General features: G+C 40.6%; 1 protein-coding gene across 1 annotated transcript; it reads left to right on the top strand.

Annotated features, from left to right (window-relative positions):
- The first annotated feature begins 4,759 nt into the window (after window positions 1-4,759).
- LOC101687856 (1,5-anhydro-D-fructose reductase-like) lies at window positions 4,760-5,807 on the top strand. The gene has a single exon (XM_004765702.3). It carries the CDS (start codon window positions 4,783-4,785, stop codon window positions 5,686-5,688), a length of 906 nt encoding a protein of 301 aa, XP_004765759.1. The 5' UTR covers window positions 4,760-4,782; the 3' UTR covers window positions 5,689-5,807.
- Window positions 5,808-27,847: the final 22,040 nt, after the last annotated feature.

The following is a 27,847-nucleotide window of genomic DNA, read 5'->3' as shown; positions in this document are numbered from 1 at the left end:
CAGTTCTCCAGCCAGCGCCGCAATGGGCTCAGCTGGACCATGCACCTTGTCCAGGTGCCTAGGAAGGCAGGCTCTGGGTTTGTAGTCCTTAAACCACAGGCAGCTCCAGATCACCTCAAAGTTCCTCCCCAGGGTACCTTTGCAGCCCCTGTCTCAAGGAGACCACAGCCCTCAGACAGTTGCAGAGCAAAGCTCCTCCCCCCCGTGCCACGCCCCCCAAGGATTCTTTAGCTCCGCCCCTCAAGGCTGGCCGGGTATCCACCCTAACCATGCCCAGGCACAGGCTGTCTCACTCCTCTCAAAAGGGAATGTTCTTATTTAGGAACACTGAGATAAGTAGTTAAAGACAGTTTTTGGTGATTCTACCATGAAAATGAGACAAGCGAATTTAAAAAAAAAAAAAAAAAAAAGTCTGTCCTAATTTGGAGTCTAAGAGGTAAAAAGGCAACCTAATTTGGAAAGTCCCATCAATTGTCAAAGTGAAAACTGAATTCTCAAACTGAATCAGATCCTCCGATTGACTTAAGGTCCAAATGAACAACGCTTTGGATCACATATATCTGCATATCTCTTGAACAACAGAAAGTATTGGAGAAGTTCCTTCTGAGAGTGGAGACTTAGAAAACCAACATTTAATTAGCTTTATTTAATTAGTATGGTTCAAGAAAACAAGTCGCACATGCTGTGGATTACTGCCCCCCAGTGTCCACTGCCGTTGTTGGTACATACGTTTTCTTGGAAAGAACAGCACTCCGGGTGACTTCCTGACTTGTAGTATAATTTTAACGAAGAGGTTTGCTTTGCTCAATGTCCAGTGAATTCTCACTGTCTTCCTGAGTCGATAATTTAGTATTCAGACTTGTGAGCCTAAAAATCAAAGATGAGAAAAAACAAAAACAGAACAAAACACGCCTGGATAACTCAAGGGGTTGCTGTAAATATTACACCTTGTGAAAGCACTCCAAAATTGACAATATTTCAGAAAGAAAAAGTATCTGTAATTCCTAGTTAAAACTTCTCAGGCAGCTTTCTGGAACAAAGGACTTACTGTCTTCCTCCTTTGGTTCCATGACTTTAGGCTAGTAGCATTTTCTGCCCTGAAGACACACAGAGGCAGGTACTCTCCAGCCCGTCAACTGGTCCCCACTTAGGACCTCTTTTGAGAAGTCTGGTGAGAGCAGAAAGTGAACTGCATTCACTACTAGAACCTACTTCAAATAAAAATAACAGATGATCCCAGTGGAATCTGGGTATTTCCTTAAATTCCCATGACTGACATCATATCTTTGTTACCAGTTGCTGCCCAGATGTCCACATTAGGTTTAGAATTAGCTCCCTTTTCTGCACCTGTTCCTTCAGCTATGCAGAGTCCGCAAATACACTTAACAGTCCAACGTCCTTCTTTACTCTTTGAAAGCCCACAAGGCGGTAGACTGAATGTAAAATTAACCTGTGTGCATGAATGAGTGGGCATCTGCATTTATCACAGGAATAAATAATTATATTTGTTCTAAATTAATTTTAATATTTCCAAGCCCTTATTCTGTTAGGCTGATGAGTATCTCAATCAGACCAATTACTGGGGCTTTCCCCCTCATCCTAGCCCCAGAATCATCAAAGGGTCTGAGGCATCTTATGCAGAACCGAACACTCAGAAAAGGCTTCCTCATATTTGATCCACATTTGTGGTCACAGACATAGGTGAGGAAACTGAGTTCTAGTCAGGAGATAGTTTGCTTCATATTTCACAAGTCATTAGAAGAGTCAGTGCTAAAACCTGAGTCTTCTAACCACTTGTGGGAGTCTTCTGATCACAGATTTTTTTTTAAAGATTTTATTTATTTGACAGACAGAGATCACAAGTAGGCAGAGAGGCAGGCAGAGAAAGAGGAGGAAGCAGGCTCCCTGCAGAGCAGAGAGCCCGATGTGGGGCTCGATCCCAGAAGGCAGAGGCTTAAACCCACTGAGCCACCCAGGCGCCCCTGATCACAGGATTTTTTAAAACAGTACTTTTTTTTTTTTTTTCATCTTGTTGGAGTTGTTACAATTCATAGTGTTTTTTGCAACACTACTCACCTCACCCTCTTCCTCCATCCCTCAAAATAATGATAAAACCTGTCATTCATTCAGCTGTGCTAGGTGCTTTCCATTCATGATCTAATTTGAATTTCCCATCAACCCTGTGAGTGATTCTCATTTTACAGAGGAGATTCAGAGAGGTTAAATAACACACACGCAGTCACATAAACAGTGAACTTGAGTTTGGCTGGCTAACCTATGTACTTAACTACCATGCTATGTGACCTTAGAAGAAAGGAAAAAACAGTATATTTTTTTTAAAGACCAAACTGAATCAAAACGTTGTTTTACTTCTTTGGGAAGAATTTTAGATACTAGATTATGAAACCACTGGTTGGGATTCCTACATTAGTCTCCACTCTTTTGTGGAATACTAGGACAGTGAATAAATTCATTCCAAAAATTCACTGTAAAATCACCGTAGACAGGATAGTAACTTAGACCTAACATTCTAAGGCTTCTTGCAATTAAGGTCTTACTGACAATAATTAAGCCTCCTCCTAGGGACAGCGCAGAATGTGAATCCCGGACCCCATCCTACTACAATATTTGCCTAAATGTATCTCTTTTTCCATTTATCTCCATTTTAAGAGGCTGCTAGATTCTCACAACTGGCTTTGGTATCTTGAGAAAAAAACTAGAGTAAAATCTCAGGGCCTTGAGGAAATAATGAAAAAAATAAAGACAGAAGAAATAAAGCCAGAATTTTTTAAAGAGTCAATATGAGGTGAGAAAAAGAGCATTTGTAACTTTAACTTCAAAGAGAACTTTTCAAAAGCCCAGAATTTAGAAGTGGAAATATCTTTTATTCAAGCCTGCCCTCTTGAGGTCAACTTGAGAAACAGTCTTTGGGGAGAATCTATGCCGTATAAAATGAAAATGACGGTTTGGAATGATTTTAAAAATAATAATAATAGGGCACCTGGGTGGCTCAGTTGGTTAAGCAACTGCCTTTGGCACAGGTCATGATCCTGGTAGTCCCAGGATCAAGTCCCACATCAGGCGCTCTGCTCATCAGGGAGCCGGCTTCTCCCTCTGCCCCTTGCCCCTTTCATGCTCACGCTCTCTCTCTCAAATAAATAAAATCTTTAAAAATAATAATAATAATAATAATAAGTAAAAAATCATAGATTACTCTCAGAAAACATAAATTCAAATCTTGCCTCTGTCAACATGGTAAGAATCATCATTGACTGAATCATGCTTTGGCCAATGTCCTCCAGCCAAAGACCACCAGAAATCTAAATGTTGCTAAACAAATTGGATGATTACGGGTTGCTGTGAGGGAGACATACATGATGGGAGAAATGCTGGGGAGGTTCAGCTGAATCTCAGCAGAGTTCCAAATTTGTTAATGCCCTTCAACCAAGGACTATCTACAATGGTATGTGTTGGATTATTACTCATTGCAGCAACACATAACATGGGGAACCATGGGGCAACTTAGGAATAAATGTCAGAAAGAACTTACAGGGTTTGAGGAAAGTTTAAGGAAGTGGCTTTAGATTCAGTACTATCAGGAAATGGGGGTAGTTCTGTGGCTGAGTATCTGAATAAGCCTTATCTAGAAAGAGGGAAGGTTAGAGTTAGGCTTAATCTATAATTGTTAGGAAAGAAGCAATCATTCATATTAGCCAGGACAGGGAGATAGTTTGGTCATTTTATGGTTTAGACAGAGTTCATGTTTTTCTGTGTTCTCAAACATAACTGGAGAGTGGTTTTGTTGTTTTTGCCTTGATCCATGATGATTGTAGAGCAGTCTGATTTTGACATTCTGAGAGCCTATTCATGTTTAATAGAAAAATGCCAAGTCCAGCTCATAGGCACAATAAGGCCTGCAAGACAGTATTGAGCTAGCTCCCAGATATCAGGGATGTTTTTATCTCTCTTTGAAATGTCTACGACCCAAACCTTGAAAAGAGCCCGAAGTACACAGCCAAGGATGTTTTGATAGAGAACTGAATCAGAATCAATAAAAAAAAAAAAAACAGGGTTTTAAAATTTATAACTAATAGCTATGCTCTTAAGAGCCTTCATAGAAGCTGCAAATGAAGTTAAATCAGATTAAATGTGATCAGTTATGGAATATTGTGATGGTTAATTTTATGTCAACTTAATTGGGCCACACGGTACCCACATGTTTGGCCAAATATTATTCCAGGTGTGTCTTTGAGAGGCTATCTGGGTGAGATCAACATTTGGATCAGTAGGTTGAGGAAAGCAGATTGTCCCCCTTGAGGTGGGTGAGCCTTGTGCCAGTAATGGAGGATCGGAACAGAACACACACACACAGAGACACACACTCTCTCTCTCTCTTTCTCTATTAGTTCTGATTCTCTGGAGAGTGCTGACTAATACAAAATATCAAGGTACGATCAACTGGTATCAGTCATATACAGAAAGTCCATTTACAAACAACAACTTCTTTAACCTTTTTCATTTTGGGAAACATTTCATACACTTGACATAAGAAAGACTAAAGAGATCTTTTCAAGAGAAAAACTGTTCTTCATGATCTTTGACCAAGAAGTTTCTGTGTACCTGCAAGGGCATCAACCCTGTAATGGAGGGACACAGTCAGTTGCTGAGTGCTCCTTAATGCAAGCTTTAGTCGAGGGCTCTGCCATAAACCCAAGCTTCCTTATGGGATCCCTCTTAAGAAATTAAAACAGGAGTTCCCGCGGCCGCGGTCCGGTGCGGGGCATGGAGCGGATCCCGGCGCTTGGCCTGGGCACCTGGCAGGCGGCTCCAGGGGAAGTGACAGAGGCAGTGAAATTGGCCATCGACGCCGGATATCGGCACTTCGACTGCGCCTACTTATACCACAACGAGAGTGAGATTGGAGCCGGGATCCAGTGCAAGATCAAGGAGGGTGTGGTGAAGCGGGAGGACCTGTTTATCGTCAGTAAGCTCTGGTGCACCAGCCATGAGAAGTCCCTGGTGAAAGCAGCATGCACCAAGAGTCTGAGGGCCTTGAAGCTGGATTACCTGGACCTCTACCTCATACACTGGCCCATGGGTTTCAAGCCCGGGGTGGAAGACATGCCTTTGGACCCCAGCGGCATGGTGATACCCAGTGACACCGACTTCCTGGACACGTGGGAGGCCATGGAGGACCTGGTGGTCATGGGGCTGGTGAAAGCCATCGGGGTGTCCAACTTCAACCATGAGCAGCTGGAGAGACTTTTGAACAAACCCAGCTTGGGATTCAGGCCAGTGACTAACCAGATTGAGTGCCACCCGTATCTGACCCAGAAGGACCTGATCTGTTTCTGCCAGTCCAGAGACGTGTCCGTGACTGCGTACCGGCCTATCGGCGGTTCCAGTGAGGGGATGGACCTGATGAATGACCCCGTGATTCAGAGGGTGGCCCAGAAGTACAACAAGTCTCCGGCCCAGATTTTGCTGCGATTTCAGATCCAGAGGAATGTGATCGTGATCCCCAAATCAGTCAACCCAAAGCGGATTCTTGAGAATATCCAGGTGTTTGACTTTGAACTATCAGAACAGGATATGAAGGACATCTTCCGCCTGGACAGGAACTTCCGAATGTGCCGGCTACCCATAGCTGTGAACCACAAGGACTATCCTTTCAACATAGACTACTGAGCCTGGCTTCCCCCTTCCTCCTCCTCTGCCTGGACGGACACCCCCAGCTCCCACCCAGCCCGCCTCGGCACTGGGCGGCCAGGGAGGGGAGGGATGGGGTTTGATTCGGTGGATTCCCGCCTGGAGCAGAAGCTGAGCTCCCTGAGAAATTCACATGGTTCAGCTGGTCTCCATGACAGAGACAAACACCACGGGGGCGATGATTACTCTCTAGAACCTCCGTCCTCAGAATCCTTTGAGCACAGTGTGATGGGGTTTTTACGAGACAAGCCAAGTGGCCTGTACTCTCGAACAAAAGATTGTGTGGTGGAAATACTCAAATACAAAAGTTGAGATCATTGCATGGTGAGCCCCCTCACCAACCCTGGGCCGGCCCCGCGTCGTCTGTGCGCCTCTGTCCCTGCCAATCCCCCAGAATTCACCTTCACACAACCAGGGAACACCTGGCTGAAAGTGGGAGATGCCTCAGTTCAACAGAGAGGCTTTTTTTCTTCTTCAGGTAAACCCGTGGAAACGCCAGCTTAGAGAGGACATGTGGGCCACTCCCGTCAGGCAGGCAGGGTCCACCTGGTCCTGGGGATCTGTCAAGAGGGCATGAGGGGGGGCGCCTTGGTGGCTCAGTGGGTTAAGCCTCTGCCTTCGGCTCAGGTCATGATCTCAGGGTCCTGGGATCGAGCCCCGCATCAGGCTTTCTGCTCTTGGGGGAGCCTGCTTCCCTTCTTCTCTCTCTGCCTAATTGTGATCTCTGTCTGTCAAATAAATAAAATCTTTAAAAAAAAAAAAGAAATTAAAACACACCAGCTATTCAGTTCCTAAGATATAAGTGTAAAAGCTCTGGAAGTCTCAAGGATACCAAGCAACTGTCCCAGGAAGGAAGGAAGAAAGGAAGGAAGGAAGGAAGGAAGGACGGACGGACAGTATAAAGACTTCAGAAGATGGGACCAGGATTTTTGGGGACTTGGAGAAACGGTCAGGAACCAAAAGAGGATTTTGTCAAGGGTGTCAAGTAAAAGGAAAATCTAGGGAGATAAGAGCCAGTCAGATATGTGTCTGGGCATCAAGTCTCAGAATAAGATTAATTTTTTAAAAGATTTTATTTATTTATTTGACAGACAGAGAGATCACAGGTAGGCAGAGAAGCAGGCAGAAAGAGAGGGGAAGCAGGCTTCGTAGAGAGCTCATGTGGGACTCGATCCCAGGACCCTGAGATCATGACCTGAGCTGAAGGCAGAGGTTTGACCCACTGAGCCACCCAGGTGTCCCAAGATTAACTTTTTAAAATGTCTTCATATTTGTGTATTCTCATGTGTATCGTACAAAAGGCTATGACCTCACAACCCCTGTGCCTCAGAAAAAAGGCAGACCACTTTCAGTGTGTGCCCCCCAAGCCTGCCCTTCTCATTCAGCCTGAACCTTCAGGGTTTACCAGTGTTGCATCCTACCTTCAAAAACCAAATGCAAGAAAACCCCAGGATTTCTTCCCCCATAGGAGTCCAGCCTCCCAAGTAATTCCAAGGCTGCAGGACGGTATGATGGGATTTCACATCTAGCTTGAAGAATCAGGGTCAGGATGGTATGCCAGTAAAAGTGTGCAAGTCCCGAGTTTGGATATCCAGTGCCCTCACATACTGAATGTGGGATCAGCGGCAAGTTAGTACAAGAGCCTCGTTTTCCTTATAGGGCTGTTTTAGGGATGAAACCAGTAAGTATAACATCCAGTCCATAGCTCTGTCACCTAAATTGCACGTATGAGGGCCAACTTCCATTTAAATGACATCTACCTCATAGATGGAACATAAGGAACAGCACGAAGGACCACAGGGGAAGGGAGGAAAAGCTAAAGAGGGAGAAATCAGAGAGGGGGACAAACCATGAAAAACTCTGGACTCTGGGAAACAAACTGAGGGTTTCAGAGGGGCGGAGGATGGGGGGTTGGGATAACACTAGTGATGCGTACTGAGGAGGGCACATGCTGTGATGAGCATTGGATATTATACGTAATCATGAGTCATTGAACACTAAATCAAAAACTAATGCTGTACTATATAGAGGCTAACTGAACATAATAAAAATAAATAAATGTTTAAAAAATGGTATCTACCATGTGGCTGGCACCATACAACTCATTTTCACATGTTATATCTTTGAATCCTTACAAAGTCCCTGGGAGACAGTTCTTGTTCTTCTATGTCATAGGAGACTGGAACTGAAACCCTATTACAGCAAAGTAGAGTAGAAACTGTGCTGAGGGGCGGGGTTTGTCGGCCTCTCACTATAAGCTAAATCCTCTTTGAGCGGACAGGTCACAATTCAACATCGTGATAACACGATGGAGGTCCTATGGACAGAGTTCTAGTCAGCTTTCTCTACACTGACAGGCGTGTTTTTTTTTGTTTTGTTTTTTTTTTTTTTTTACTGATAGGCACTTAAAAGAGGAAAATAAAATCTTGGGAAAGCTATAGGTACAGTGAATCTACATTTGCAATTTTTAACACTTGGAAGGAACTATCAGTATCATTTTTTCAGAACTTGTGTAAGCAGGCCCAAATCTGAAATACATTTTGTCCCAGAAGTTTTGGCTCTACTGTCAAAGATAACTGTGGTTACAGTGCTGCTTGAAAGGAACCGACTTTCTTCTGCTTTCTCTCACCTGCAAAGTTGTGAGTTGCCACCTGGTGATAGTAGAGTTCCACATCATCTGAGAGGAAAGGGGGCTCCTAAGCGGGAAATAAGCCACATAGAGATGCTGTTTAGGTTTTGTTCGAGGAGGAGGTTTCTCTATAAGAAAATGGCTAAAATCTAGGTTATTAAGTTAAACAAGTATTATCTACCCAGATGTACTCGAGAGTGAACTGGGGCATGGGGGAAGGAATTAGGCAAGTGAACAAGCCTTCTGCTTGTCCTCATTCCTAGAATGAGCTAAATTGAATGTCTGTTCTGCTCAATTATAGAACCCAGTCACAGGGCTATTCTCCTGGTTCACTTACAGCTTAGATCTTTCTAGCAGCGTCTTGGCCATCTCCTCTCCACCACAGCTTCCCTACTGTTCTTCATGTCCCATTTGTCCTCCCTCTCCCTGCTCTAAACCACAAGGAGCATCTTTTCTGTCTTCTGGGACCCTCAAACCAAAATGCTGGCAGAATCTTTAATCAAAGCGTGCAATTTTTCTTTCTGCTTGTTTTAAACTTCATTTTGACAACTGTCTTGGGCCTCTCTTGCTATATTATTTGTAGATAAATAGTTTGAAGGCTCATGTATTCATTTTCTAAACTTGGATGACAAGCCAAGTTTTCAGTTCTAGGGCAAATAACAGTCCACGGACTTTCTCATGCTTCAGACCCAAATTATGCTTTAGAACCAGAAGAAGAGGGCAGCTTTAATTAACTTATTACACAATAGATGGCTCAAAACAGACAACTGCCATTGTCTGGCCTCGATCACCAAGGCCTTAAGACCAGGGGGCTGCCCTGACCCTGAAAATCAGGGCTTTTCTTTGTTGCAAACACACTTCTAAAATCTAATGGAAATAATTTCAGGAGAAATCATAAACATATCAGCTGCTCTTTTGTTCTTCAAAAAGAAAAATGTACTAAACTCAGCTCTTGATTTTATCCTACCACTAACCAGCACCCCAATTATCCTGGGGTCCTGGGATGGAATCCCACATAGGGCTCCTTGCTCATCGGGAAGTCTGCTGCTTCTTCTCATTCTCCCTGTGTGCTCCCCTCCCCTTCTTTCAAGTAATAAAATCTTTTTAACAAAAATAAGCAAGGCTTATTTTCAATAAAGAGTTCTTTTTTTTCTTGTGTACTTGACTGTGCTGGGTGCTCTGGACATCTCAACAGGACCATGTCTCCTTTCCATAGTTGACCACCGTGTTACCCAGAATGTTCAGGGTTGGATTTCTGACCCGGGAGGAACTCGCATGGGATTTAGAAAGCTAAGCTGTCCTTCTCAGGACACGGTGTCTGGGGGTGATGGCTTCTTGGGCTTTGTGCTGACAATAGCTCCCCGCCCTGCCCCAGATCCTCAGGCTGAAGTCCTTAGCGGACTATTTCTCTGGTCTTTCCCTGCAGTATCCAGAGCCTCCCTCCCTCAGCTGCCCCACACATACAGAGGCCCTATTTCTTACAATAAATCCCTTTACTCCTGCAATACTGGTAGTGGCTGTTTTCTGGATTGAACCCATTTTCATTACTAAAAGTTGTGTCAGTGGTCGAAGAAGAAGGAGAAGAAGGAGAAGAAGAAGGAGAAGGAGAAGGAGAAGAAGAAGAAGAAGAAGAAGAAGAAGAAGAAGAAGAAGAAGAAGAAGAAGAAACAACCTCACAATGTCCTGCAAAAAGTTTGTGCAGTGAAAGGAAACAAACAATACTCATTAATGGAGCAAATGGAAAAGACTTATCTACTTTTACAAATGGCTGAATTCATACAAGAAACAGAAGCATTTGAATGTAAGTAAAGATCCTGTATTAGGTAGGTTTATTGATAAAAAACCTAAATTTTTATTTTAGAAAACACAGCTCTTTAATTCTTCCCTATCCTCTCAACGATGGCTGACTGCTCTGCCAGATTCCCTGGGATTCTTTAGCATATTTCCCAGCATGCCTCTTGCCTCATCCCCTCTACACTGTAGCCTTATGTCCTGTTTTTAATATCTGAAATAGGAACTCTACTGACACTTAATGCATTCCACTGACATTGGCTAGCTGACTTCTTGTAATTGTCTGACCTTCTCATCTTCTCTGCATGTTAAAATTACTTAAGGAATGGATGTGCTAAAAGTTCAGTGTCCTAAGATTGTTGGAGGAAAAGGTCACATGAATCCAATAAACACATAATTTTATTTTTCACTTGTGATGAAATCCATTATCCATTACCATATGCCTGGCAAGAAAAAAAGTGGAGAAAAGCATTGAGCCTTCAGAGAATGCTGGCAGGTCTCTCTTCCTCCCAAACACATACCCCTATGTTGGTCTATGTTTAAATTAAATTTCTAACTTAAGAGTTCTAGAGTAGTGAACTTTTGTTTTATGTACATTTTAAAATTTAATATGTAATAAGACAAGTAAGAAGGTAAATATTAATCAATAAACTTGGAAAAGTTGTATTACAATTATGTTTTAAAGCTTTATGGGAGTTTTTCCTTGTGAGGACTACGTTAAACTTAAATTACGATGAGTTAATTTTATGCCTCTGACTTTTTTCCCCAACCAAGGATGGGGTAGGTTTTGCCATAGTAACAAACACCCTGCCCCCACTCCCACAAAATCTCAGTGGCTGTTCATAGCAGAAGTTTATTTCTCACTAACAAATGTGGTACAGTGTGAGCTTTGAGAGAAGCCCTGTCCATTATTCTCACTTAGGCATCCAGGCATTACTGGAGACCAAGCACCATGTTTTTCCAGAATTAGAGGAGCAGAAGGAAGAGAGCTGGAGACTTGTGCACTCAACTCTTAGAGCTTCTAGCTGGAAGTGACACATGGCACTTCCTTTCACACTCTAGTGTTTAAATCAAATCATGTTTTCTCACTTAGTTTCAGAGTGGATGAAGAACTATAATCCTATCAGAGACCAGAGGAACAGCTAGAACATGTATACATAAGTCTTCCTCAAGTTCTTTTTTAGATCATTGGGGGGAAATATTCTCCCTAAGGGATGAAAACTGGTTCTCTAGGGAAATCTGCAGTTATAATTAGGGACTTCAACACCCCTTTCTCAGCTACCAATAATATTACTGGAAAAGAAATCAGCAAGGATACAGGAGCTCTACACAGCACAATCAACCAATAGGTTCCAGTTGACATTTATAGAGCATTCTGCCAAACAATAACATAATACACATTTTTGTCTCAACTGCACATCAAACATTAGTGAAAACAGTCCCTATCTTTAGCAATAAAACAAATCTCAATAAATTTAAAAGAACGGAAATAATACAGACTGTGCTCTGTGGTCATAATGGAATCAAGCTAGCAATCCATAACAGAAAGACAATGGAAAAATGTCTAAACCCATGAAAATTATACTACACACTTCTAAATAATACTTAGGTCAAATGGAAAGTCCCAAAAGAAATTTAAAAATATGTAGAACTGAATAAAAAGAAAATACAACATATAATGTCAATAAAACAGTACTAGGAGGAAGATTAATAGCACTAAATGTCTATCTCAAGAGACTAAAAAAGGAACAAAATAAACTCAAAACAAAAAGAAGGAATGGAGAAATAGAGAGCAGAAGTCAATGAAATTGAATATAAGAGAATAAGAGAACAAAACAAAAAACGGACTCTTTAAAAATTTCAATAAAACTGATACACCTCCAGGGGCACCTGGGTGGATCAGTGGATTAAAGCCCCTGCCTTTGGCTCAGGTCATGATCCTGGAATTCTGGGATTGGGTCCCACATCGGGCTCCCAGCTCCTCGGGAAGTCTGTTTTTCCCTCTGACCTTCTCCCCTCTCATGTTCTCTCTCACTATCTCTTTCTCTCAAATAAATAAATAAAATCTTTAATTTAAAAAAATGAAATAGGGAATAGCACTACAGATCCTACAGCCATTAAAAAGGTAATAAAGGAATAATCTAAGTAATTTTATATTCACAAATCAACAACTTAGAAGAAATAAATTAACTCCTCAAGACCCAGAAACTCTCAGAATTCAATGAAGATGATATATATAATCTGAATAGCAATTGAAGAAATTGACTTCATAATTTCAAAGCTCCCAGAAAATAAATCCCCAGACCCAGATGGTTTTACTGGAGAACACTATCAAATATTTAAAGAATTAGCATCAATTTTACAAAATTTCTTCCAGAAAAGAGAAGGGGGGACACTTCTGAATTCTACGAGGCCACTATTACTCCAACACCAAAAGCAGACAAAAATGGTACAAAATGAGAAAATTACAATAACCAGTATCTGTCATGAACATAGACACAATAATCATCAATAAAATATTAGCAAGGTAAATCCAATAATGTGTAAAAAGAATTATATATTATGACCATAGTGGGATTTATTTCAGGTATGTAAGACTGTTTAAGTATTTGAAAATTAACCAGTATAACTCATCATATCAGCAAATTAAAAAGAAAAATTATATGATTGTGTCAGATGATGCCACTTCCCCTCTAACAGATCCAATACTTACTCATATAAAAGTTTTCACCAAGATAAGAAAGAGGGGAAATGCCCCAACTTGATAAAGAAAGCCTACCTAAAACCTGCAGCTCTCATCATATTTAATGGTGAAAGATGTAATGCTTTCCCCCTAAGATGAGGAACAAAGCAGGAATGTCCATTCACTCAAACAACTCTTGTTCAATATAGTATTGGAAATTCTAGCCAGTAAAATAAGGTAAGAAAAGGAGATAAAAGACATACCTGTTAAAAAAGAAGAAATAAAACCATCTCTATTTACAAATGACATGATTTTCCATGTAGACTATTTGAAGGCATCTACCAAAACAAAAACAAAAAGAAAAAAAAAAAAACAAAAAAACAAAGAGAAACACTCCAAGAAGTAATAAGTTAATTCAGCAAGGTTACAGGACACAAGATCAACATACCAAAACCAATCATGTTCCCATGAACTAATTATAAACACATGGAAACCAAAATAAAATACAATACCATTTCAGGTTCTTCAAAGAAAACGAAACACCTAGGTATACATTTAACAAAACATGTGTAGGATTTGATTATTACGAAATTCTGACAAAAGAAGAAATCAAAGAAGATATAAATAAATGAAGGGACATACCTTGTAATGGATTACAAAAAAGATATCATTCCTTTCCAAATTGTTCTAGAGCCTGCATGTAATTCCTATGAAAATCTCAACAAAGTTATTCTGAAATTATACAGAAACTCCCACAAACATAAAAATAGCCAAAGTAATCTTGATTAAGAAGAATAAAATGGAAAAAAAAAACATTCTACATGATATTAAACTTAATATGTAGCTAGAGTTATCAACATGGTATAGTATTGGCAGAGGGACAGACACATAGATCAATGGAACAGAATAGAGAATTCAGAAGTAGACCCATGCAAATATGCTCAACAAATTTTTTTAAGGGTTTTATTTTATTTCAGAGAGAGAGAGAGAGCGAGCGCACAAGATGGGGAGACGGGCAGGGGGAGAGGGAGATGCAGACTCCTGGCTGAGCAGGGAGCTTAACGTGGGGCTCAGTCCCAGGACCCTGAGATCAGGGCCTGAGCTGAAGGCAGATGCTTAACTGACTGAATTACCCAGGTGCTGCTGTGCTCAACTAGTTTTTGACAGAAATGCAGAAACAACTAAAAAATGATAGCCTTTTTAGCAAATGGTACGGAGCAATTGAACATCCCCAGGCAAAAAATAAAGTAAAACATGACTCCAGCTTCATACTGTACACAAAAATTAACTGCAAAATGTACACCCAGGTGGCTCAGTCTGTTAGGCATCCAACTCTTGATGTCAGCTTAAGTCATGACCTCAGGGTGGTGAAATCAAGCCCTGTGTAGAGGATCCACTCTGGGTGTGAAGCCTGCTTGGGATTCTCTCCCTTCCTCCCCTTTGCTCCTCTTTCCCCTCTCTTCCTCTCTCTAAAAAATATTAAGAATAATTTTTTTAATTACCTGCAAAAGAGTCACAGACTTAAAGATACAACATAAAACTATTTTTTTTAAAATAGGGAAAAAAATTGGGGGGACCTAGAGCTATTTAAAGAGTTGTTATAATTGCCATCCAAAGCATGAAGCATAAGAAAAATTGATAAATTGGACTTCTTCAATTTAAAAGATTTTGCTCTGAGAAATCACTTACTGATGAGAGTGTGAAATGATACAGCCTGTCTGGAAAACAGTTTGTTAATTTCCTCTCTAAGATTGATTTATTTGAGCAAGAGAGAGCAAGCAAGGGAATGCGTGCACAAGTGGGAGGGACAGAGGGAGAGGGAGAGAGAGACAAGCAGACTTCCGACTGAGCGCAGAGCCCAAGGCGGGGCTCCATCTCAGAAGCCTGAGATCATTATCTAGCCACAATCAAGAGTCTGGCATTTAACTGACGGAGCCACACAGGCACCCCAGTTTGTCAATCTCTTAAAAACTTATATACCTAATTCCCATATCAACCAGAGATTAGACTCTTGGTCATTTATTCTAGAGGAATGCAAATTTATGTTTACACAACAAGAACCTATACATGAATGTTCCTAGTAGCTTTATTTGTAATAGTCCCAAACTGGAATTGGTCCAGCTGTCTTCTTTTTTTTTAAATTAAATTTAATTTTTTTTCATTGTTCTAAAATTTATTGTTTATGCACCACACGCAGTGCTCCATGCAATATGTGCCCTCCTTAATACCCACTACCAGGGTCACCCAACCCCCACTCCCTCTCCCCTCCAAAACCCTCAGTTTGTTTTTCAGAGTCCACAGTCTCTCAAGGTTACTCTCCCTCTCTGACTTCCTCCAACCCCAACTCACTTCTCCTCTCCATCTCCTAATGTCTTCCATCTTACTCCTTGTGCTCCACAAGTAAGTGAAACCATATGATAATTGACTTTCTCTGCTTGACTTATTTCACTCAGCATAATCTCTTCCAGTACCACCCATGTTGATACAAAGGTTGGGTATTCATCTTTTCTGATGGAGGCATAATACTCCATTGTACATATGGAATATATCTCCTTTATCCATTAGTCTGTTGAAGGGCATCTTGGCTCTTTCCACAGTTTGGTGACTGTGGCCATTGCTGCTGTGAACACTGGGGTACAGGTTGCCCTTCTTTTCACTACATCTGTATATTTGGGGTAAATACCCGGTAGTGCAATTGCAGGGTCATACGGTAGCCCTATTTTTAATTTCTTAAGGAATTTCCACACTGTTTTCAAAAGTGGCTGCAACAACTTGCATTCTCACCAACAGTGTAAGAGGTTCCCCTTTCTCCACATCCTCCTGAACACTTGTTTATTGTCTTGATGATTTTGGCCATTCTAACTAATGTAAGATCATATCTCAATGTGTTTTTTTTTTAATGATTTTTTATTTTTTATAAACATATATTTTTATCCCCAGGGGTACAGGTCTGTGAATCGCCAGTTTTACACACTTCACAGCACTCACCAAAGCACATACCCTCCCCAATGTCCATAACCCCACCCCCCTTCTCCCAACCCCCCTCCCCTGCCAGCAACCCTCAGTTTGTTTTGTGAGATTAAGAGTCACTTATGGTTTGTCTCCCTCCCAATCCCATCTTGTTTCATTGATTCTTCTCCTACCCACTTAAGCCCCCATGTTGCATCACCACTTCCTCATATCAGGGAGACCATATGATAGTTGTCTTTCTCCAATTGATTTATTTCACTAAGCATGATACGCTCTAGTTCCAACCACGTTCTCGCAAATGGCAAGATTTCATTTCTTTTGATGGCTGCATAGTATTCCATTGTGTATATATACCACATCTTCTTGATCCATTCATCTGTGGATGGACATCTAGGTTCTTTCCATAGTTTGGCTATTGTGGACATTGCTGCTATAAACATTCGAGTGCACGTGCCCCTTTGGATCACTACGTTTGTATCTTTAGGGTAAATACCCAGTAGTGCAATTGCTGGGTCATAGGGCAGTTCTATTTTCAACATTTTGAGGAACCTCCATGCTGTTTTCCAGAGTGGCTGAACCAGCTTGCATTCCCACCAACAGTGTAGGAGGGTTCCCCTTTCTCCGCATCCTCGCCAGCATCTGTCATTTCCTGACTTGTTGATTTTAGCCATTCTGACTGGTGTGAGGTGATATCTGATTGTGGTTTTGATTTGTATTTCCCTGATGCCGAGTGATATGGAGCACTTTTTCATGTGTCTGTTGGCCATCTGGATGTCTTCTTTGCAGAAATGTCTGTTCATGTCCTCTGCCCATTTCTTGATTGGATTATTTGTTCTTTGGGTGTTGAGTTTGCTAAGTTCTTTATAGATTCTGGACACTAGTCCTTTATCTGATATGTCGTTTGCAAATATCTTCTCCCATTATGTCAGTTGTCTTTGGTTTTGTTAACTGTTTCCTTTGCTGTGCAAAAGCTTTTGATCTTGATAAAATCCCAATAGTTCATTTTTGCCCTTGCTCCCCTTGCCTTTGGCGATGTTCCTAGGAAGATGTTGCTGAGGCTGAGGTCGAAGAGGTTGCTGCCTGTATTCTCCTCAAGAATTTTGATGGATTCCTTTCTCACATTTAGGTCCTTCATCCATTTTGAGTCTATTTTTGTGTGTGGTGTAAGGAAATGGTCCAATTTCATTTTTCTGCATGTGGCTGTCCAGTTTTCCCAGCACCATTTATTGAAGAGGCTGTCTTTTTTCCATTGGACATTCTTTCCTGCTTTGTCAAAGATTAGTTGAGCATAGAGTTGAGGGTCTATTTCTGGGCTCTCTATTCTGTTCCATTGATCTATGTGTCTGTTTTTGTGCCAGTACCATGCTGTCTTGATGATGACAGCTTTGTAATAGAGCTTGAAGTCCGGAATTGTGATGCCACCAACTTTGGCTTTCTTTTTCAATATCCCTTTGGCTATTCGAGGTCTTTTCTGGTTCCATATAAATTTCAGAATTATTTCTTCCATTTCTTTGAAAAAGATGGATTGTACTTTGATAGGAATTGCATTAAATGTGTAGATTGCTTTAGGTAGCATAGACATTTTCACAATATTTGTTCTTCCAATCCAGGAGCATGGAACATTTTTCCATTTCTTTGTGTCTTCCTCAATTTCTTTCATGAGTACTTTATAGTTTTCTGAGTATAGATTCTGTGTCTCTTTGGTTAGGTTTATTCCTAGGTATCTTATGGTTTGGGTCAATGTGGCTTTGATTTGATTTCCCTGATGGCTAATGATGAACATTTTTTCATGTGTCTGTTAGCCATTTGTATGTCTTCTTTGGAGAAGTATCTGTTCAGGTCTTCTTCCCATTTTTTGACATGATTATCTGTTTTGTGTGTGTTGAGTTTGAGGAGTTCTTTATAGATCTTGGATATCAACCCTTTGTCTATAGTGTCACTTGTGAATATCTTCTCCCATTCTGTGGGTTGCCTCCTTGTTTTGTTGACTGTTTTCTTCACTGAGCAGAAACTTTGGATCTTGATGAAGTCCCAAAAGTTCATTTTCACTTTTGTTTCCTTTGCCTTTTGTAACATGTCTTGAAAGAATTTGCTGTGGCTGATGTCGAGGATGTTACTGCCTGTATTCTTCTCTAGGATTTTGATAGATTCCTGCCCACGTTGAGGTCTTTTACCCATTTCAAGTTTATGTTTGTGTATGGGGTAAGAGAATGGTCAAGTTTAATTCTTCTATACATAGCTGTCAAATTTTCCCAGCACCATTTACTGAAGAGGCTGTCTTTTTTCCACTGTACACTTTTTCCTGCTTTGTTGAAGATTATTTGACCATAGAGTTGAGGGTCCATATCTGGGCTCTCTACTCTGTTCCACTGGTCTATGTGTCTGTTTTTGTGCCAATACCATGCTGTCTTGGTGATCACAGCTTTGCAGTAAAGCTTAAAATCAGGCAATGTGATGCCCCCAGTTTTTTCAACATTTCCTTAGCAATTTGTGGTTTCTTCTGGTTCCATACAAATTTTAGGATTGTTTGTTCCAGCTTTTTGAAAAATTTTCATCGGGATGGCACTGAAAGAATCAATTCCTCTAGGTAGTATAGACATTTTAACAATGTTTATTCTTCTGATCCATTAGCATGGAATGCTCTTCCATCTTTTTGTGTCTTCTTCAATTTCTCTCATGAGTATTCTGTAGTTCTGAGTACAGATCATTTACCTCTTTGGTTAGGTTTATTCCCATGTATCTTATGGTTCTTGGTGCTATACTAATTCGAATTGATTCTGCAATTTCCCTTTCTAATTTTCATTGTTAGTGTATAAGAAAGTAACTGGTTTCTGTACATTGATTTTGTATCCTGCCACATTACTGAATTTCTATATGAGTTCTAGTAGTTTGGGGGTGGAGTCTTTTGGGTTTTTCCATATAAAGTATCATGTCACTGCAAAGAGGGAGTTTGACTACTTCACTGCCAATTTGAATACCTTTTATTTCTTTTTGTTGTCTGATTGCTGCTGCTAGCACTTCTAGTACTATGTTGAACAAGAGTGGTGAGAGGGGGCATCCTTGTCATGTTCCTGATCTCAAAGGGAAGGCTGTCAGCTTTTCCCCATTGAAGATGATATTCGCTGTGGGTTTTCATAGATAAATTTTATGAAGTTGAGGAACGTTCACTCTATCTCTATACTTTGAAGTGTTTTAATCAGGAACAGATGCTCTATCTTGTCAAATGCTTTTTCTGCATCAACTGAGAGGACCATGTGGTTCTTCTCTCTTCTCTTACTGATTTGTTCTATCACATTGATTGATTTGCAAATATTGAACCACCCTTGCATCCCAGGGATAAATCCCACCTGGTCATGATGGATAATCTTTTTAATGTACTGTCGGATCCTATTAGTTCATGTCAAGGATCGTGTCAAGGATCTTGGCGTCCATATTCATCAGGGATATTGGTCTGAAATTCTCTTTTTTTTTAGTGGGGTATTTGCCTGGAATGGAGATCAGGGTAATTCTAGCTTCATAAAAAAGTCTGAAAGTTTTCCTTCTGTTTCTATCTTTTGTAGGTCCAGCTGTCTTTAATAGCTGAATAGTTTTAACATACTTCTGTACTTTCAGGCTATGGAATATTACTCAGCAATAAAGAGCAACAAATTATTGAAACATAGACATTGAATAAATATACAGGGCATTATTCTGAGTGAAGAAAGTTATAAATTCCAATTCCAAAATTTACATACTATAACAACTCCCTTGATATAGCACTTCAAAATGACAGCATTTTAGAAACAGAAGGCAATTAACAGCTACCATGGGGGACTAGGGAAGTAGTATGCTTACAAAAAGGCAACACTAGTGGTGCCTGGTGGCTTGGCCAGTAAAGCAAGTGACTTTTGATCTTAGGGGTCATGAGTTAAAGCTCCATATTGGGGGTAGAGTTTACTTAATTTTTTAAAAAGAGGTACCTGGGTGGCTCAGTTGGTTAAGCGTATGCATTGGGCTCAAGTCATGATCCCACAGTCCTGGGATCGAGCAGGGAGTCTGCTTCACTCTCTCTTCTCCCTCTGCCCCTTCTCCTGCTTGTGCTCTCTCTTAAATAGATAAATAAATAAATAAATAAAATCTGCATTTTTTTAAAAAGGCAACTTGAGAAATAATTGCCTGGGAACTACTCACTGTCTTGAGTTTGGTAGTGGATACATGGACTTACATGTGTGATGAAATTGTATGGAACTGAACACACATATACACATAGATGAACTAGCTGGGGAGATGTGAATTAGATCAGTGGTTTGTATCAAATCAATTTCCCTGTTTTGATGTTACATATTATGCTTTTACAAATGTTGCTACTTTGGAGAAACTGGGTAAAATGTACATAGAGTTATTCTCTGTTTTGTTTCTTTCAATTGCATTGGAATCTATAATTATCTCAATAAACATTTCAATTAAAATTTTATTTGGAAGAGAAACTGCACAATAATAGGCTTCCAAAAATACAATGCACACAAACAAATGAACACTAAAGGAGATAATATCATACCAGATATCAAGAAGTAATATAAAACCACAATCATTAAACAGAGAGCTATTAGTACAGGAAGTCAATAGCACATTATAGAGAATCCATAAACAGAACTATGTATACTTGAGAAATTAGTATATCAGGAAGGGAATTCTTCATATTATTGGGGGAAAAGGAAATGCTAAAGGATGGAAAAACTTACTCTTAATTTGGAAAAACAATAGGTCCCTACATCACATTACACATAAAATAAATTCAAGATAGAGACAGATTAAAATCAACATATAAAGAACAAAGCTCTTTAACAAGAGGATTAACAGGATTTAACAAGATATATAGGAGAATTTTTAAAATATATAATTTTTTAAGGTAGGGAAGAGATTTTCAAGAAAGGTAAAAACAACAGAAAATGGGAAGACTAGTTTTAAGGAATTATTTGCATACAACGGCTACATCAAAACATTTAATTTCACTCAACTAAATGGGATAGGACCACAGTTTAGAAAACTCCATGAACAGTTACTTTTCTCTTTTGTGATACCTACAAAACAGTCAAATTGCCCAGATAAACTGATGAATTTGCCTTCAAGGACATGTGAAATGAGATCCTACTCTAACATATGACTTGCTGGGTCTGATGATACCCAACTTAGAGACAGCTCTGTTCAGTTACATAGCCCCTTGATGAATCATGTCCATAGTCTGCCTGAAGCTGCTTTTTAACAGACAGCATAGTCTTTCTCCAGAAACCTGGAGGTCTGTGCTGTAATTCTCCTATGGGGCTTGTCAGGAAATCCCCTCAGCACTCTTATTTACCAGATACCTCTAGCATTGTGAGATATGCTGGGTCACTGGTCCAAAGGGAGTTTTGCTTACACCAGTCTGAATCTGTCATACTCCTCCCTTGCTCCAAGACCTTCTGAGTCACCCTATAAACAGATTAGAAAAATATTCCCAAGTGAGACATAGGCTATCTTCAAAATCTGAAACAGCCTACCTAGTGCGGTGCTTTTGTGTACATGGGACAAATTGCAAGAACTTCTTCTGCATCTTTGAGGGTATGTTCTGGACATTCTCAAACCATTAGATTATCTAAAAATTTTACTGGTGCAATAGCCCCTCAAATCTTTGTGGAGTGTGTGTGCGTCTGGCATTCAGAGTACTTGCCCCTTCCTGCTTATCCGGTCCAATGAACCTGATCTTACTAATGTGGCAGACCAGGTGATATTTGGCAGAGTGTCCAGTCAGGATTCCTGTAGACTATTATTCCAGCAATACATTAAGACCAAAATAAAAATATAAGAAAGAATGGGAAATATACAACTCTGGGCAAAATCATGAATACCTTTTTCTGTCTGTTCCAAATAAAGGTGTATTTGCCTTTCTTCTTTCCCAATAGGGGATCTTCTTTCCCAATAGGATTGAGAAGAATTAGCTTGTCATATTAAGAGCTGGCTAGGGCTTTGCTGACCAGTCTGGTAAAGACATCAGTTCAGTATAGAAACTGTAACTGGAGCTTCCAACTTAGTTAAGTTGTACAGTCCACCACCAACTTTTAGGATTTTTGCAAGGTCCAGATGGTGAGCTGAGTGGAATCGTGGATGTTGGGCATCTTGGCAGCCTCCAAGTCTTTAAGATTGGCCTGGTTTCTTCTATTATATCCAAGATGCAATACTGTTTCTGCTTTGCTATCTTGGCTCAGGCAAGAGGCAGTTTCAGAGGCCCTCACTTGGTCATTCCTATCATTACGATGCTTTCATAACATGTCAGGAAACTAGTTTCATGATTCTGTCAGCTGAAAATTATATCCATTTTGATAATATCCTCAATGGAATGAGTAAAATGACCACAGAGTAGATGCCTGGGCCCACGGAACCCACTGTGGCACAGACTTGGACCAGAACTCCACTTAGTACCTGACCTCAAGTGTGATTGATCCACTTTAATCAGGGGTCATGTTAGTGGGGTCCCTGGGACCAGTGTCAGATCCTACATCCAAAAAAAGAGTATTCCCTTTTTCACAGTAGACAATTACTCTGCAACTATAGGTCCCTTTGGGGTAAGGAACTGGGAAAATCCCTGCAGTACACATCAGGTGTTGGCCTGGTTCTTCTGCAACGAAGTCTTCAGCCAGTGGACTCTAGGCCTGAGAATAAGTTCAAGTCTGGAAACAGTGTGAGGGATTATAATATTTTTTTATTGCAACAGATGACATTAGTTGTCTCCCACCTGTGACCTTTTTAGATTATATAGATCAAAAACTACCTACTTGATTACCCATTCATCTATTCCACCCTTAGGAACACTGTGGTCTGCCAGCCTTCACTACAGGTCCTAGAGGATTAAGGCCTCCACTTCCATTCTGGTTTTGCAGTATGGCAAGTACATCTATCTTGCCTCTCATTGTCTTGGATACTGTCGCTTGACTTCTGATATTTCGGGATCCTCTCATCTTGTCACTAGGGAGCTCATTTCCATCGCTGCAAGCCCAGCCTACAAGAGAAAATCACCACCGAGCTTCTTAAGGTTCTTAGTGACCCCCTCACTAGAGAATTCTTATTGTTCTAGTAGAGTGTCCTCCAGGACTTCCTGGGCATCAGAGTCAGCTGGTGATACAAATAGAGTCTCACATGCCCACTCTGAACTGTCTGACCCATTCCTTAATTACTAGAGTAATTATGGTACCTACACCTAATTTAAAATGGATATTTCTGCCCTGAGGTTCAAGGAATTACTCCATTTATACAGCAATATATATTCTATATATACAACAATATATTAAGACCAATCTCAGGTATCCTTGGCAGAACATTACAGGACAGTGTCCCATATCAACGAACTCTTCTGAATCCAGCCTTATATTCTGTTCAGCACCCTCAAGATTCATTTCCAGGCATGTGTTTGTTTTCCCAATTCCTTTTTTTTTTTTAAGATTTTTTTTTTTTTATTCATTTGAGAGAAATACAGAGACAGAGACAGAAAGAGAACAAGCATGGAGAGAGGCAGTGGGAGAAGGAGAAGCAGAACTCCCTGCTGAGCTGGGAGCCTGACATGGGGCTCGATTCCAGGATCCCAGGATCACGACCTGAGCAAAAGGGAAACGCTTAACCATCGGAGCCACCCAGGAGCCCCTGTTTTTTCAATTCTTGATGATATTATTTTAGCTAGAAACTAGCTATTCTGTGAAATACCTCTTTACTTCTGAAGCCTGGGCACACGTCTGTGGTCAAAGAGGGCCACAATTTGACTCTTATTAGTATATTCACGAAGCGTATGCTACCATCCCCATTATCCACCTCCAGATTTTCATTCCCCCTTTCGAGTTATTCATTTTCAATTGAATACAGCTTGAATTGTGTCCCACAGGTTTTTTTTTTTTTTTTAAAGATTTTATTTATTTGACAGAGAGAGGGAGAGACAGCGAGAGAGGGAACACAAGCAGGGGAGTGGGAGAGGGAGAAGCGGGCTTCCTGCTGAGTGGGGAGCCCAATGCGGGGCTCGATCCCAGGACTCAAGGATCATGACCTGAGCTGAGGGCAGTTGCTTAACCCACTGAGCCACCCAGGAGCCCCATCCCATAGGTTTTTGATGAAAAATGTTCTCACTGTAGTTACTTTCCAGGTAATTTGCCTTCTTTCTTTATCTTTGCTTCAGGTATGGTTTAAGAGAGCTTTTAATACTGGCTTTAAATGGAAAGATAAATATAGGTTCATGGGTACATTGAAAAAGCATAAAAAGAAATCATTGTAGGGGCGCCTGGATGGCTCAGAGTGTTAAGCCTCTGCCTTCGGCTCAGGTCATGGTCTCAGGGTCGTGGGGTTGAGCCCCATATCACGCTCTCTGCTTGGCAGGGAAACTGCTTCCCTCTCTCTCTCTGTCTGCCTCTCTGCCTACTTGGGATCTCTCTGTCAAATAAATAAATAAAATCTTAAAAAAAAAAAAAGATATCATTGTAACAACCAAGTCTTGTCTCTCAGCACAGACCCCTTAGTCCTCTCTCCTGAGATAACTAATCTTACTCAGATTCTGGTGTTTCCTTCCAGTAATATGAATATATTGTACAAATATATGTTTTGAAAAGTATTCCTTAACTGGTGCAGCCACTGTGGAAAACATAGGGAGGTTCCTCAAAATTTAGAAATAGAACTACCCTACAATCCAGCAGTCCTACTACTGCATATTTACCCAGAGAATACAAAAACACTAATTCAAAGAGAGGCATACACCCCTAGGTTTATTGACACTTTATTTACAATAGCCAAGATATGGAAGCAGCCCAAGGGTCCATCAGTGGATCAATGGTTAAAGAAGATGTGGTGTACCTATACAATGGAATATTACCATAAGAAATAATGAAATCTTGCCATTTGCAAGACATGGAGGGAGCTAGAAAGTATAGTGCTAGACAAAATAAGTCAGAGAAAGACAAATACTATATAATTTCACTCACACATGGAATTTAAGAAACAAAATAAATAAGCAAAGGGGAAAAACAGAAAGAGAGACAGAGAGAAAAAGTGAGAGAGAAGCCAAGAAACAGACTCTTCACTCTAGAGAAGAAACTGATGGTTACCAGAAAGGAGGTGGATGGAGGGATGGGTGAACTAGGTGATGGGGTTAAGGAGTGTGCTTGTCGTGATAAGCACAAGGAGATGTGTGGAATTGTTGAATCACTATATTGTGTACCTGTTTGTTAACTAACCGGAATTAAAACTTTAAAATTTTTTTTAAAAATCAAAATCAAAAAAACATTTCTTAAATTCTAGTTTAATTTCTTAGGAGCCTTCCCCAGGCCATTGGGATGGTATAAGGTAGATCTGAGGAGCCCAAGGCTTGCTCTTTTCTGGTCTTGAAACTAACTTTTCATACTGCCTTCTTCTGGTTGACAGCATTGTTTCTAACCTCAAATCTGAGAAAGGGCCATAGAATAGACTCAACTTGGCTTACTAAATTTGTAGATTTCTGATACTAGTTTTATTTTGCTGTGGAAGCTTAATTGTGCTGTCCCAGCCTCTTGATTTCAAGTCTAGAGCTGAGAATCAACTACTTCCTTAAATTTATCTGTTCAGCCTCTTTAAGTGACAGCACTCACTCCTGGTAGAGAGGGATTCTTTTGTTTAGATCTTATAGTGGTGGTGTCAGGAGGTATTTGCAATTTTGGAACCCATCTGCTCCATCTGTCTTCCTTCCCCAAATTATCACAAATAAACAATTGTTCTATAAGTAAAATTTACGCTTACCTTGCAAAGATGGCTTTAAGGGAAATGCTTCAGTAGCCTCTGCTCCATCTAGATTGTCAAACTTAAACACCTGCTGTGGTCGGCAGCACCAGCAGTTCCTAATGATTTCCACATGTTATTATTCATATTATTGTGCAATCTCTTTCGAGTGTGCACGTGTGTGTGTGTGTGTGTGTGTGTGCATGAGAGAGAGAGAGAGAGAGAGAGAGAGAGAGGTGAAGCAGATTACCACAGCGAATAGACCCATGGGTAAAGCACCGGGGACAGCCGCTAGCCAACAGCTAACAAGGAGCTAAAGTCCTTGGTCCAATAGTCTGCAAAGCACCGAAGCCTGCCTACTATCTCAGTGAGCTGGAAAGTGGATCTTGAGTCACACCTTGCTCTGACTGCTGCCTCCTTCTGCTGCCTCCGGAAGGTGCAGTGCTGGAGAACCCAGCCAAGCTGTGCTCCGACTCCTGACCCACAGAACTGGCCGAGATGAATGTTGTTGTTCCAAGCCTGTAGGTACTAGGGTGATTTGTTACACAGCATTAGATAATGCAGAGACCTGCATTTTGGAAATTTCTTGTGAAATCCACAGTGATTACTGGAAATTCTTTCTTCAGGTAATTAGTCTGGAAAATCAGTCTACCCAAATCAAAATCATCCTGTTTCTATCAGCTCGCACTTTCTGAAAATATGATTCAGGCAGGTTTTGGGGAGAGAAAAACAAATAATGATAAACGTGATTAGGTGGAGAATAGAACTTAAAAATCAAAATATCACACTGCACGCCTGTTAGAATGGCTGAAACAACAACAACAACAAAATACAAACAGTACCAAGTTCTGAAGAACTAAAGATCAAGACCAGCTAGATCTCTCAGACTTGGTTGTGGATCTGTACATTGGTGTAAGTGCTCTAGAAAAAATCTTTGCACTTTCCTACCAAGTGAAACACACACACACACACACTTACCACATTACCCACTGGTCATACTAACGCATATTTATTCCAGAGAGATGAAAACTTTGCCCATACAAAACCTTATACTTGAATGTTCATAGTAACTGTATATGTAACAGCCGAAACCTAGTGTATTAACCATGGTCTTCGAGAGAAACAAAAACAAATCTTTATTTTAAGGAATTAGCTCACAGAGTTTTGGAGGCTGGCAAGACTAAAATTTGCAAGGTGGGCAGGGAGAAGCAGAGTCAATGCAACTTAAGTGCAAAGGTTGCTGGTAGAATTCTCTCTTCTTGGGGGAAAGTCAGTCTTCAGTTCTATTCAGGCCTTCAACTGATTGGATAAGTGCCTCTCCCCCATTATGGAAGGAAATATGCTTTACTCATAGTAAGTATTAATATTAATTTCATCCCAAAACACCCTCATGGGAAAATCCAGAATGTTTGACCACAAACCTGGCACCACGGACCAACCAACTTAACATAAAATTAACTATCACAAGGCCATGCCTTGTCAACTTCATTCTCTCTCTCTCTCTCTCTCACACACACACACACACACACAACCAAAGTAAGGAGGAAATACTTAAGAAAACAATAATTCTTGCTTCTGTGAATAGTCATGTGGTCATAGCTGATATTTATGATACCTTCTTCCACTTATCTATTCTGTAGTCCCTTTGTCCACATCAAACACTTCAGTTGGTTTTAGTTCTTTGCCTGGTGGGAGGATCTAAACCTTTACTCCTGAAGGGTCTGAGCCATTTGTAGTGCTAGCTGGTTTGGATTTTCCATTGACTTTCCCCCCCCCTCCTTTTTTTAATCCTACAAAAGATTATTATTTTTTAAACTTATTTAAATTCAATTGGTTAACATATTGTGTATCATTAGTTTTTAATGTTAGAGTTCGGTTATTCATACATTGCATGTAGCACCCAATGCTCATTGTATCACACCACAGGGCATGGTAATATTGAGAGATGCCTTATGGCATCTCCCGTGGAATAGTAGTGCAATTTCCCCTTAGTAGTCAAAATCAAATATCCCAACCAGTACAGTAACCGTCTTCTTGGCCTGTTGATTCAGAGGCACATGGCAACACGGGTGCCTGGATGGGTCTCGACTTTTAATTCAATGGAATCATTCCTGTGTCTGCTGGTGGAAACATTCTTCCCTTTGATGGTTAAGACTTAGGCCAGCAAAGTATAAGTTCATGGGGATAAGAAGCAAAAATTTTGCTCGTGAGTCACTAGGAGTAATAGAGAGTGGTGCCACTCATTTCTACCCATTGATTCATGGATCTGGGAATCCTGGCTACAGATAAAGCAATACCATATGCTGGATACAAATTCATAGCACATA

The sequence above is a fragment of the Mustela putorius genome, unplaced genomic scaffold, assembly GCF_011764305.1.
Source record: "Mustela putorius furo isolate JIRA1106 unplaced genomic scaffold, ASM1176430v1.1 tig00000421_pilon_pilon_pilon, whole genome shotgun sequence".
NCBI lineage: Eukaryota > Metazoa > Chordata > Mammalia > Carnivora > Mustelidae > Mustela > Mustela putorius.
The sequence above is the reverse complement of the archived record's forward strand: the minus strand, read 5'-3'. Positions and strand labels throughout refer to the sequence as shown.

Coding starts and splice junctions, on each gene's coding strand:
- LOC101687856 (XM_004765702.3), top strand. CDS start 4,783: ATGGAGCGGATCCCGGCGCTTGGCCTGGGCACCTGGCAGGCGGCTCCA.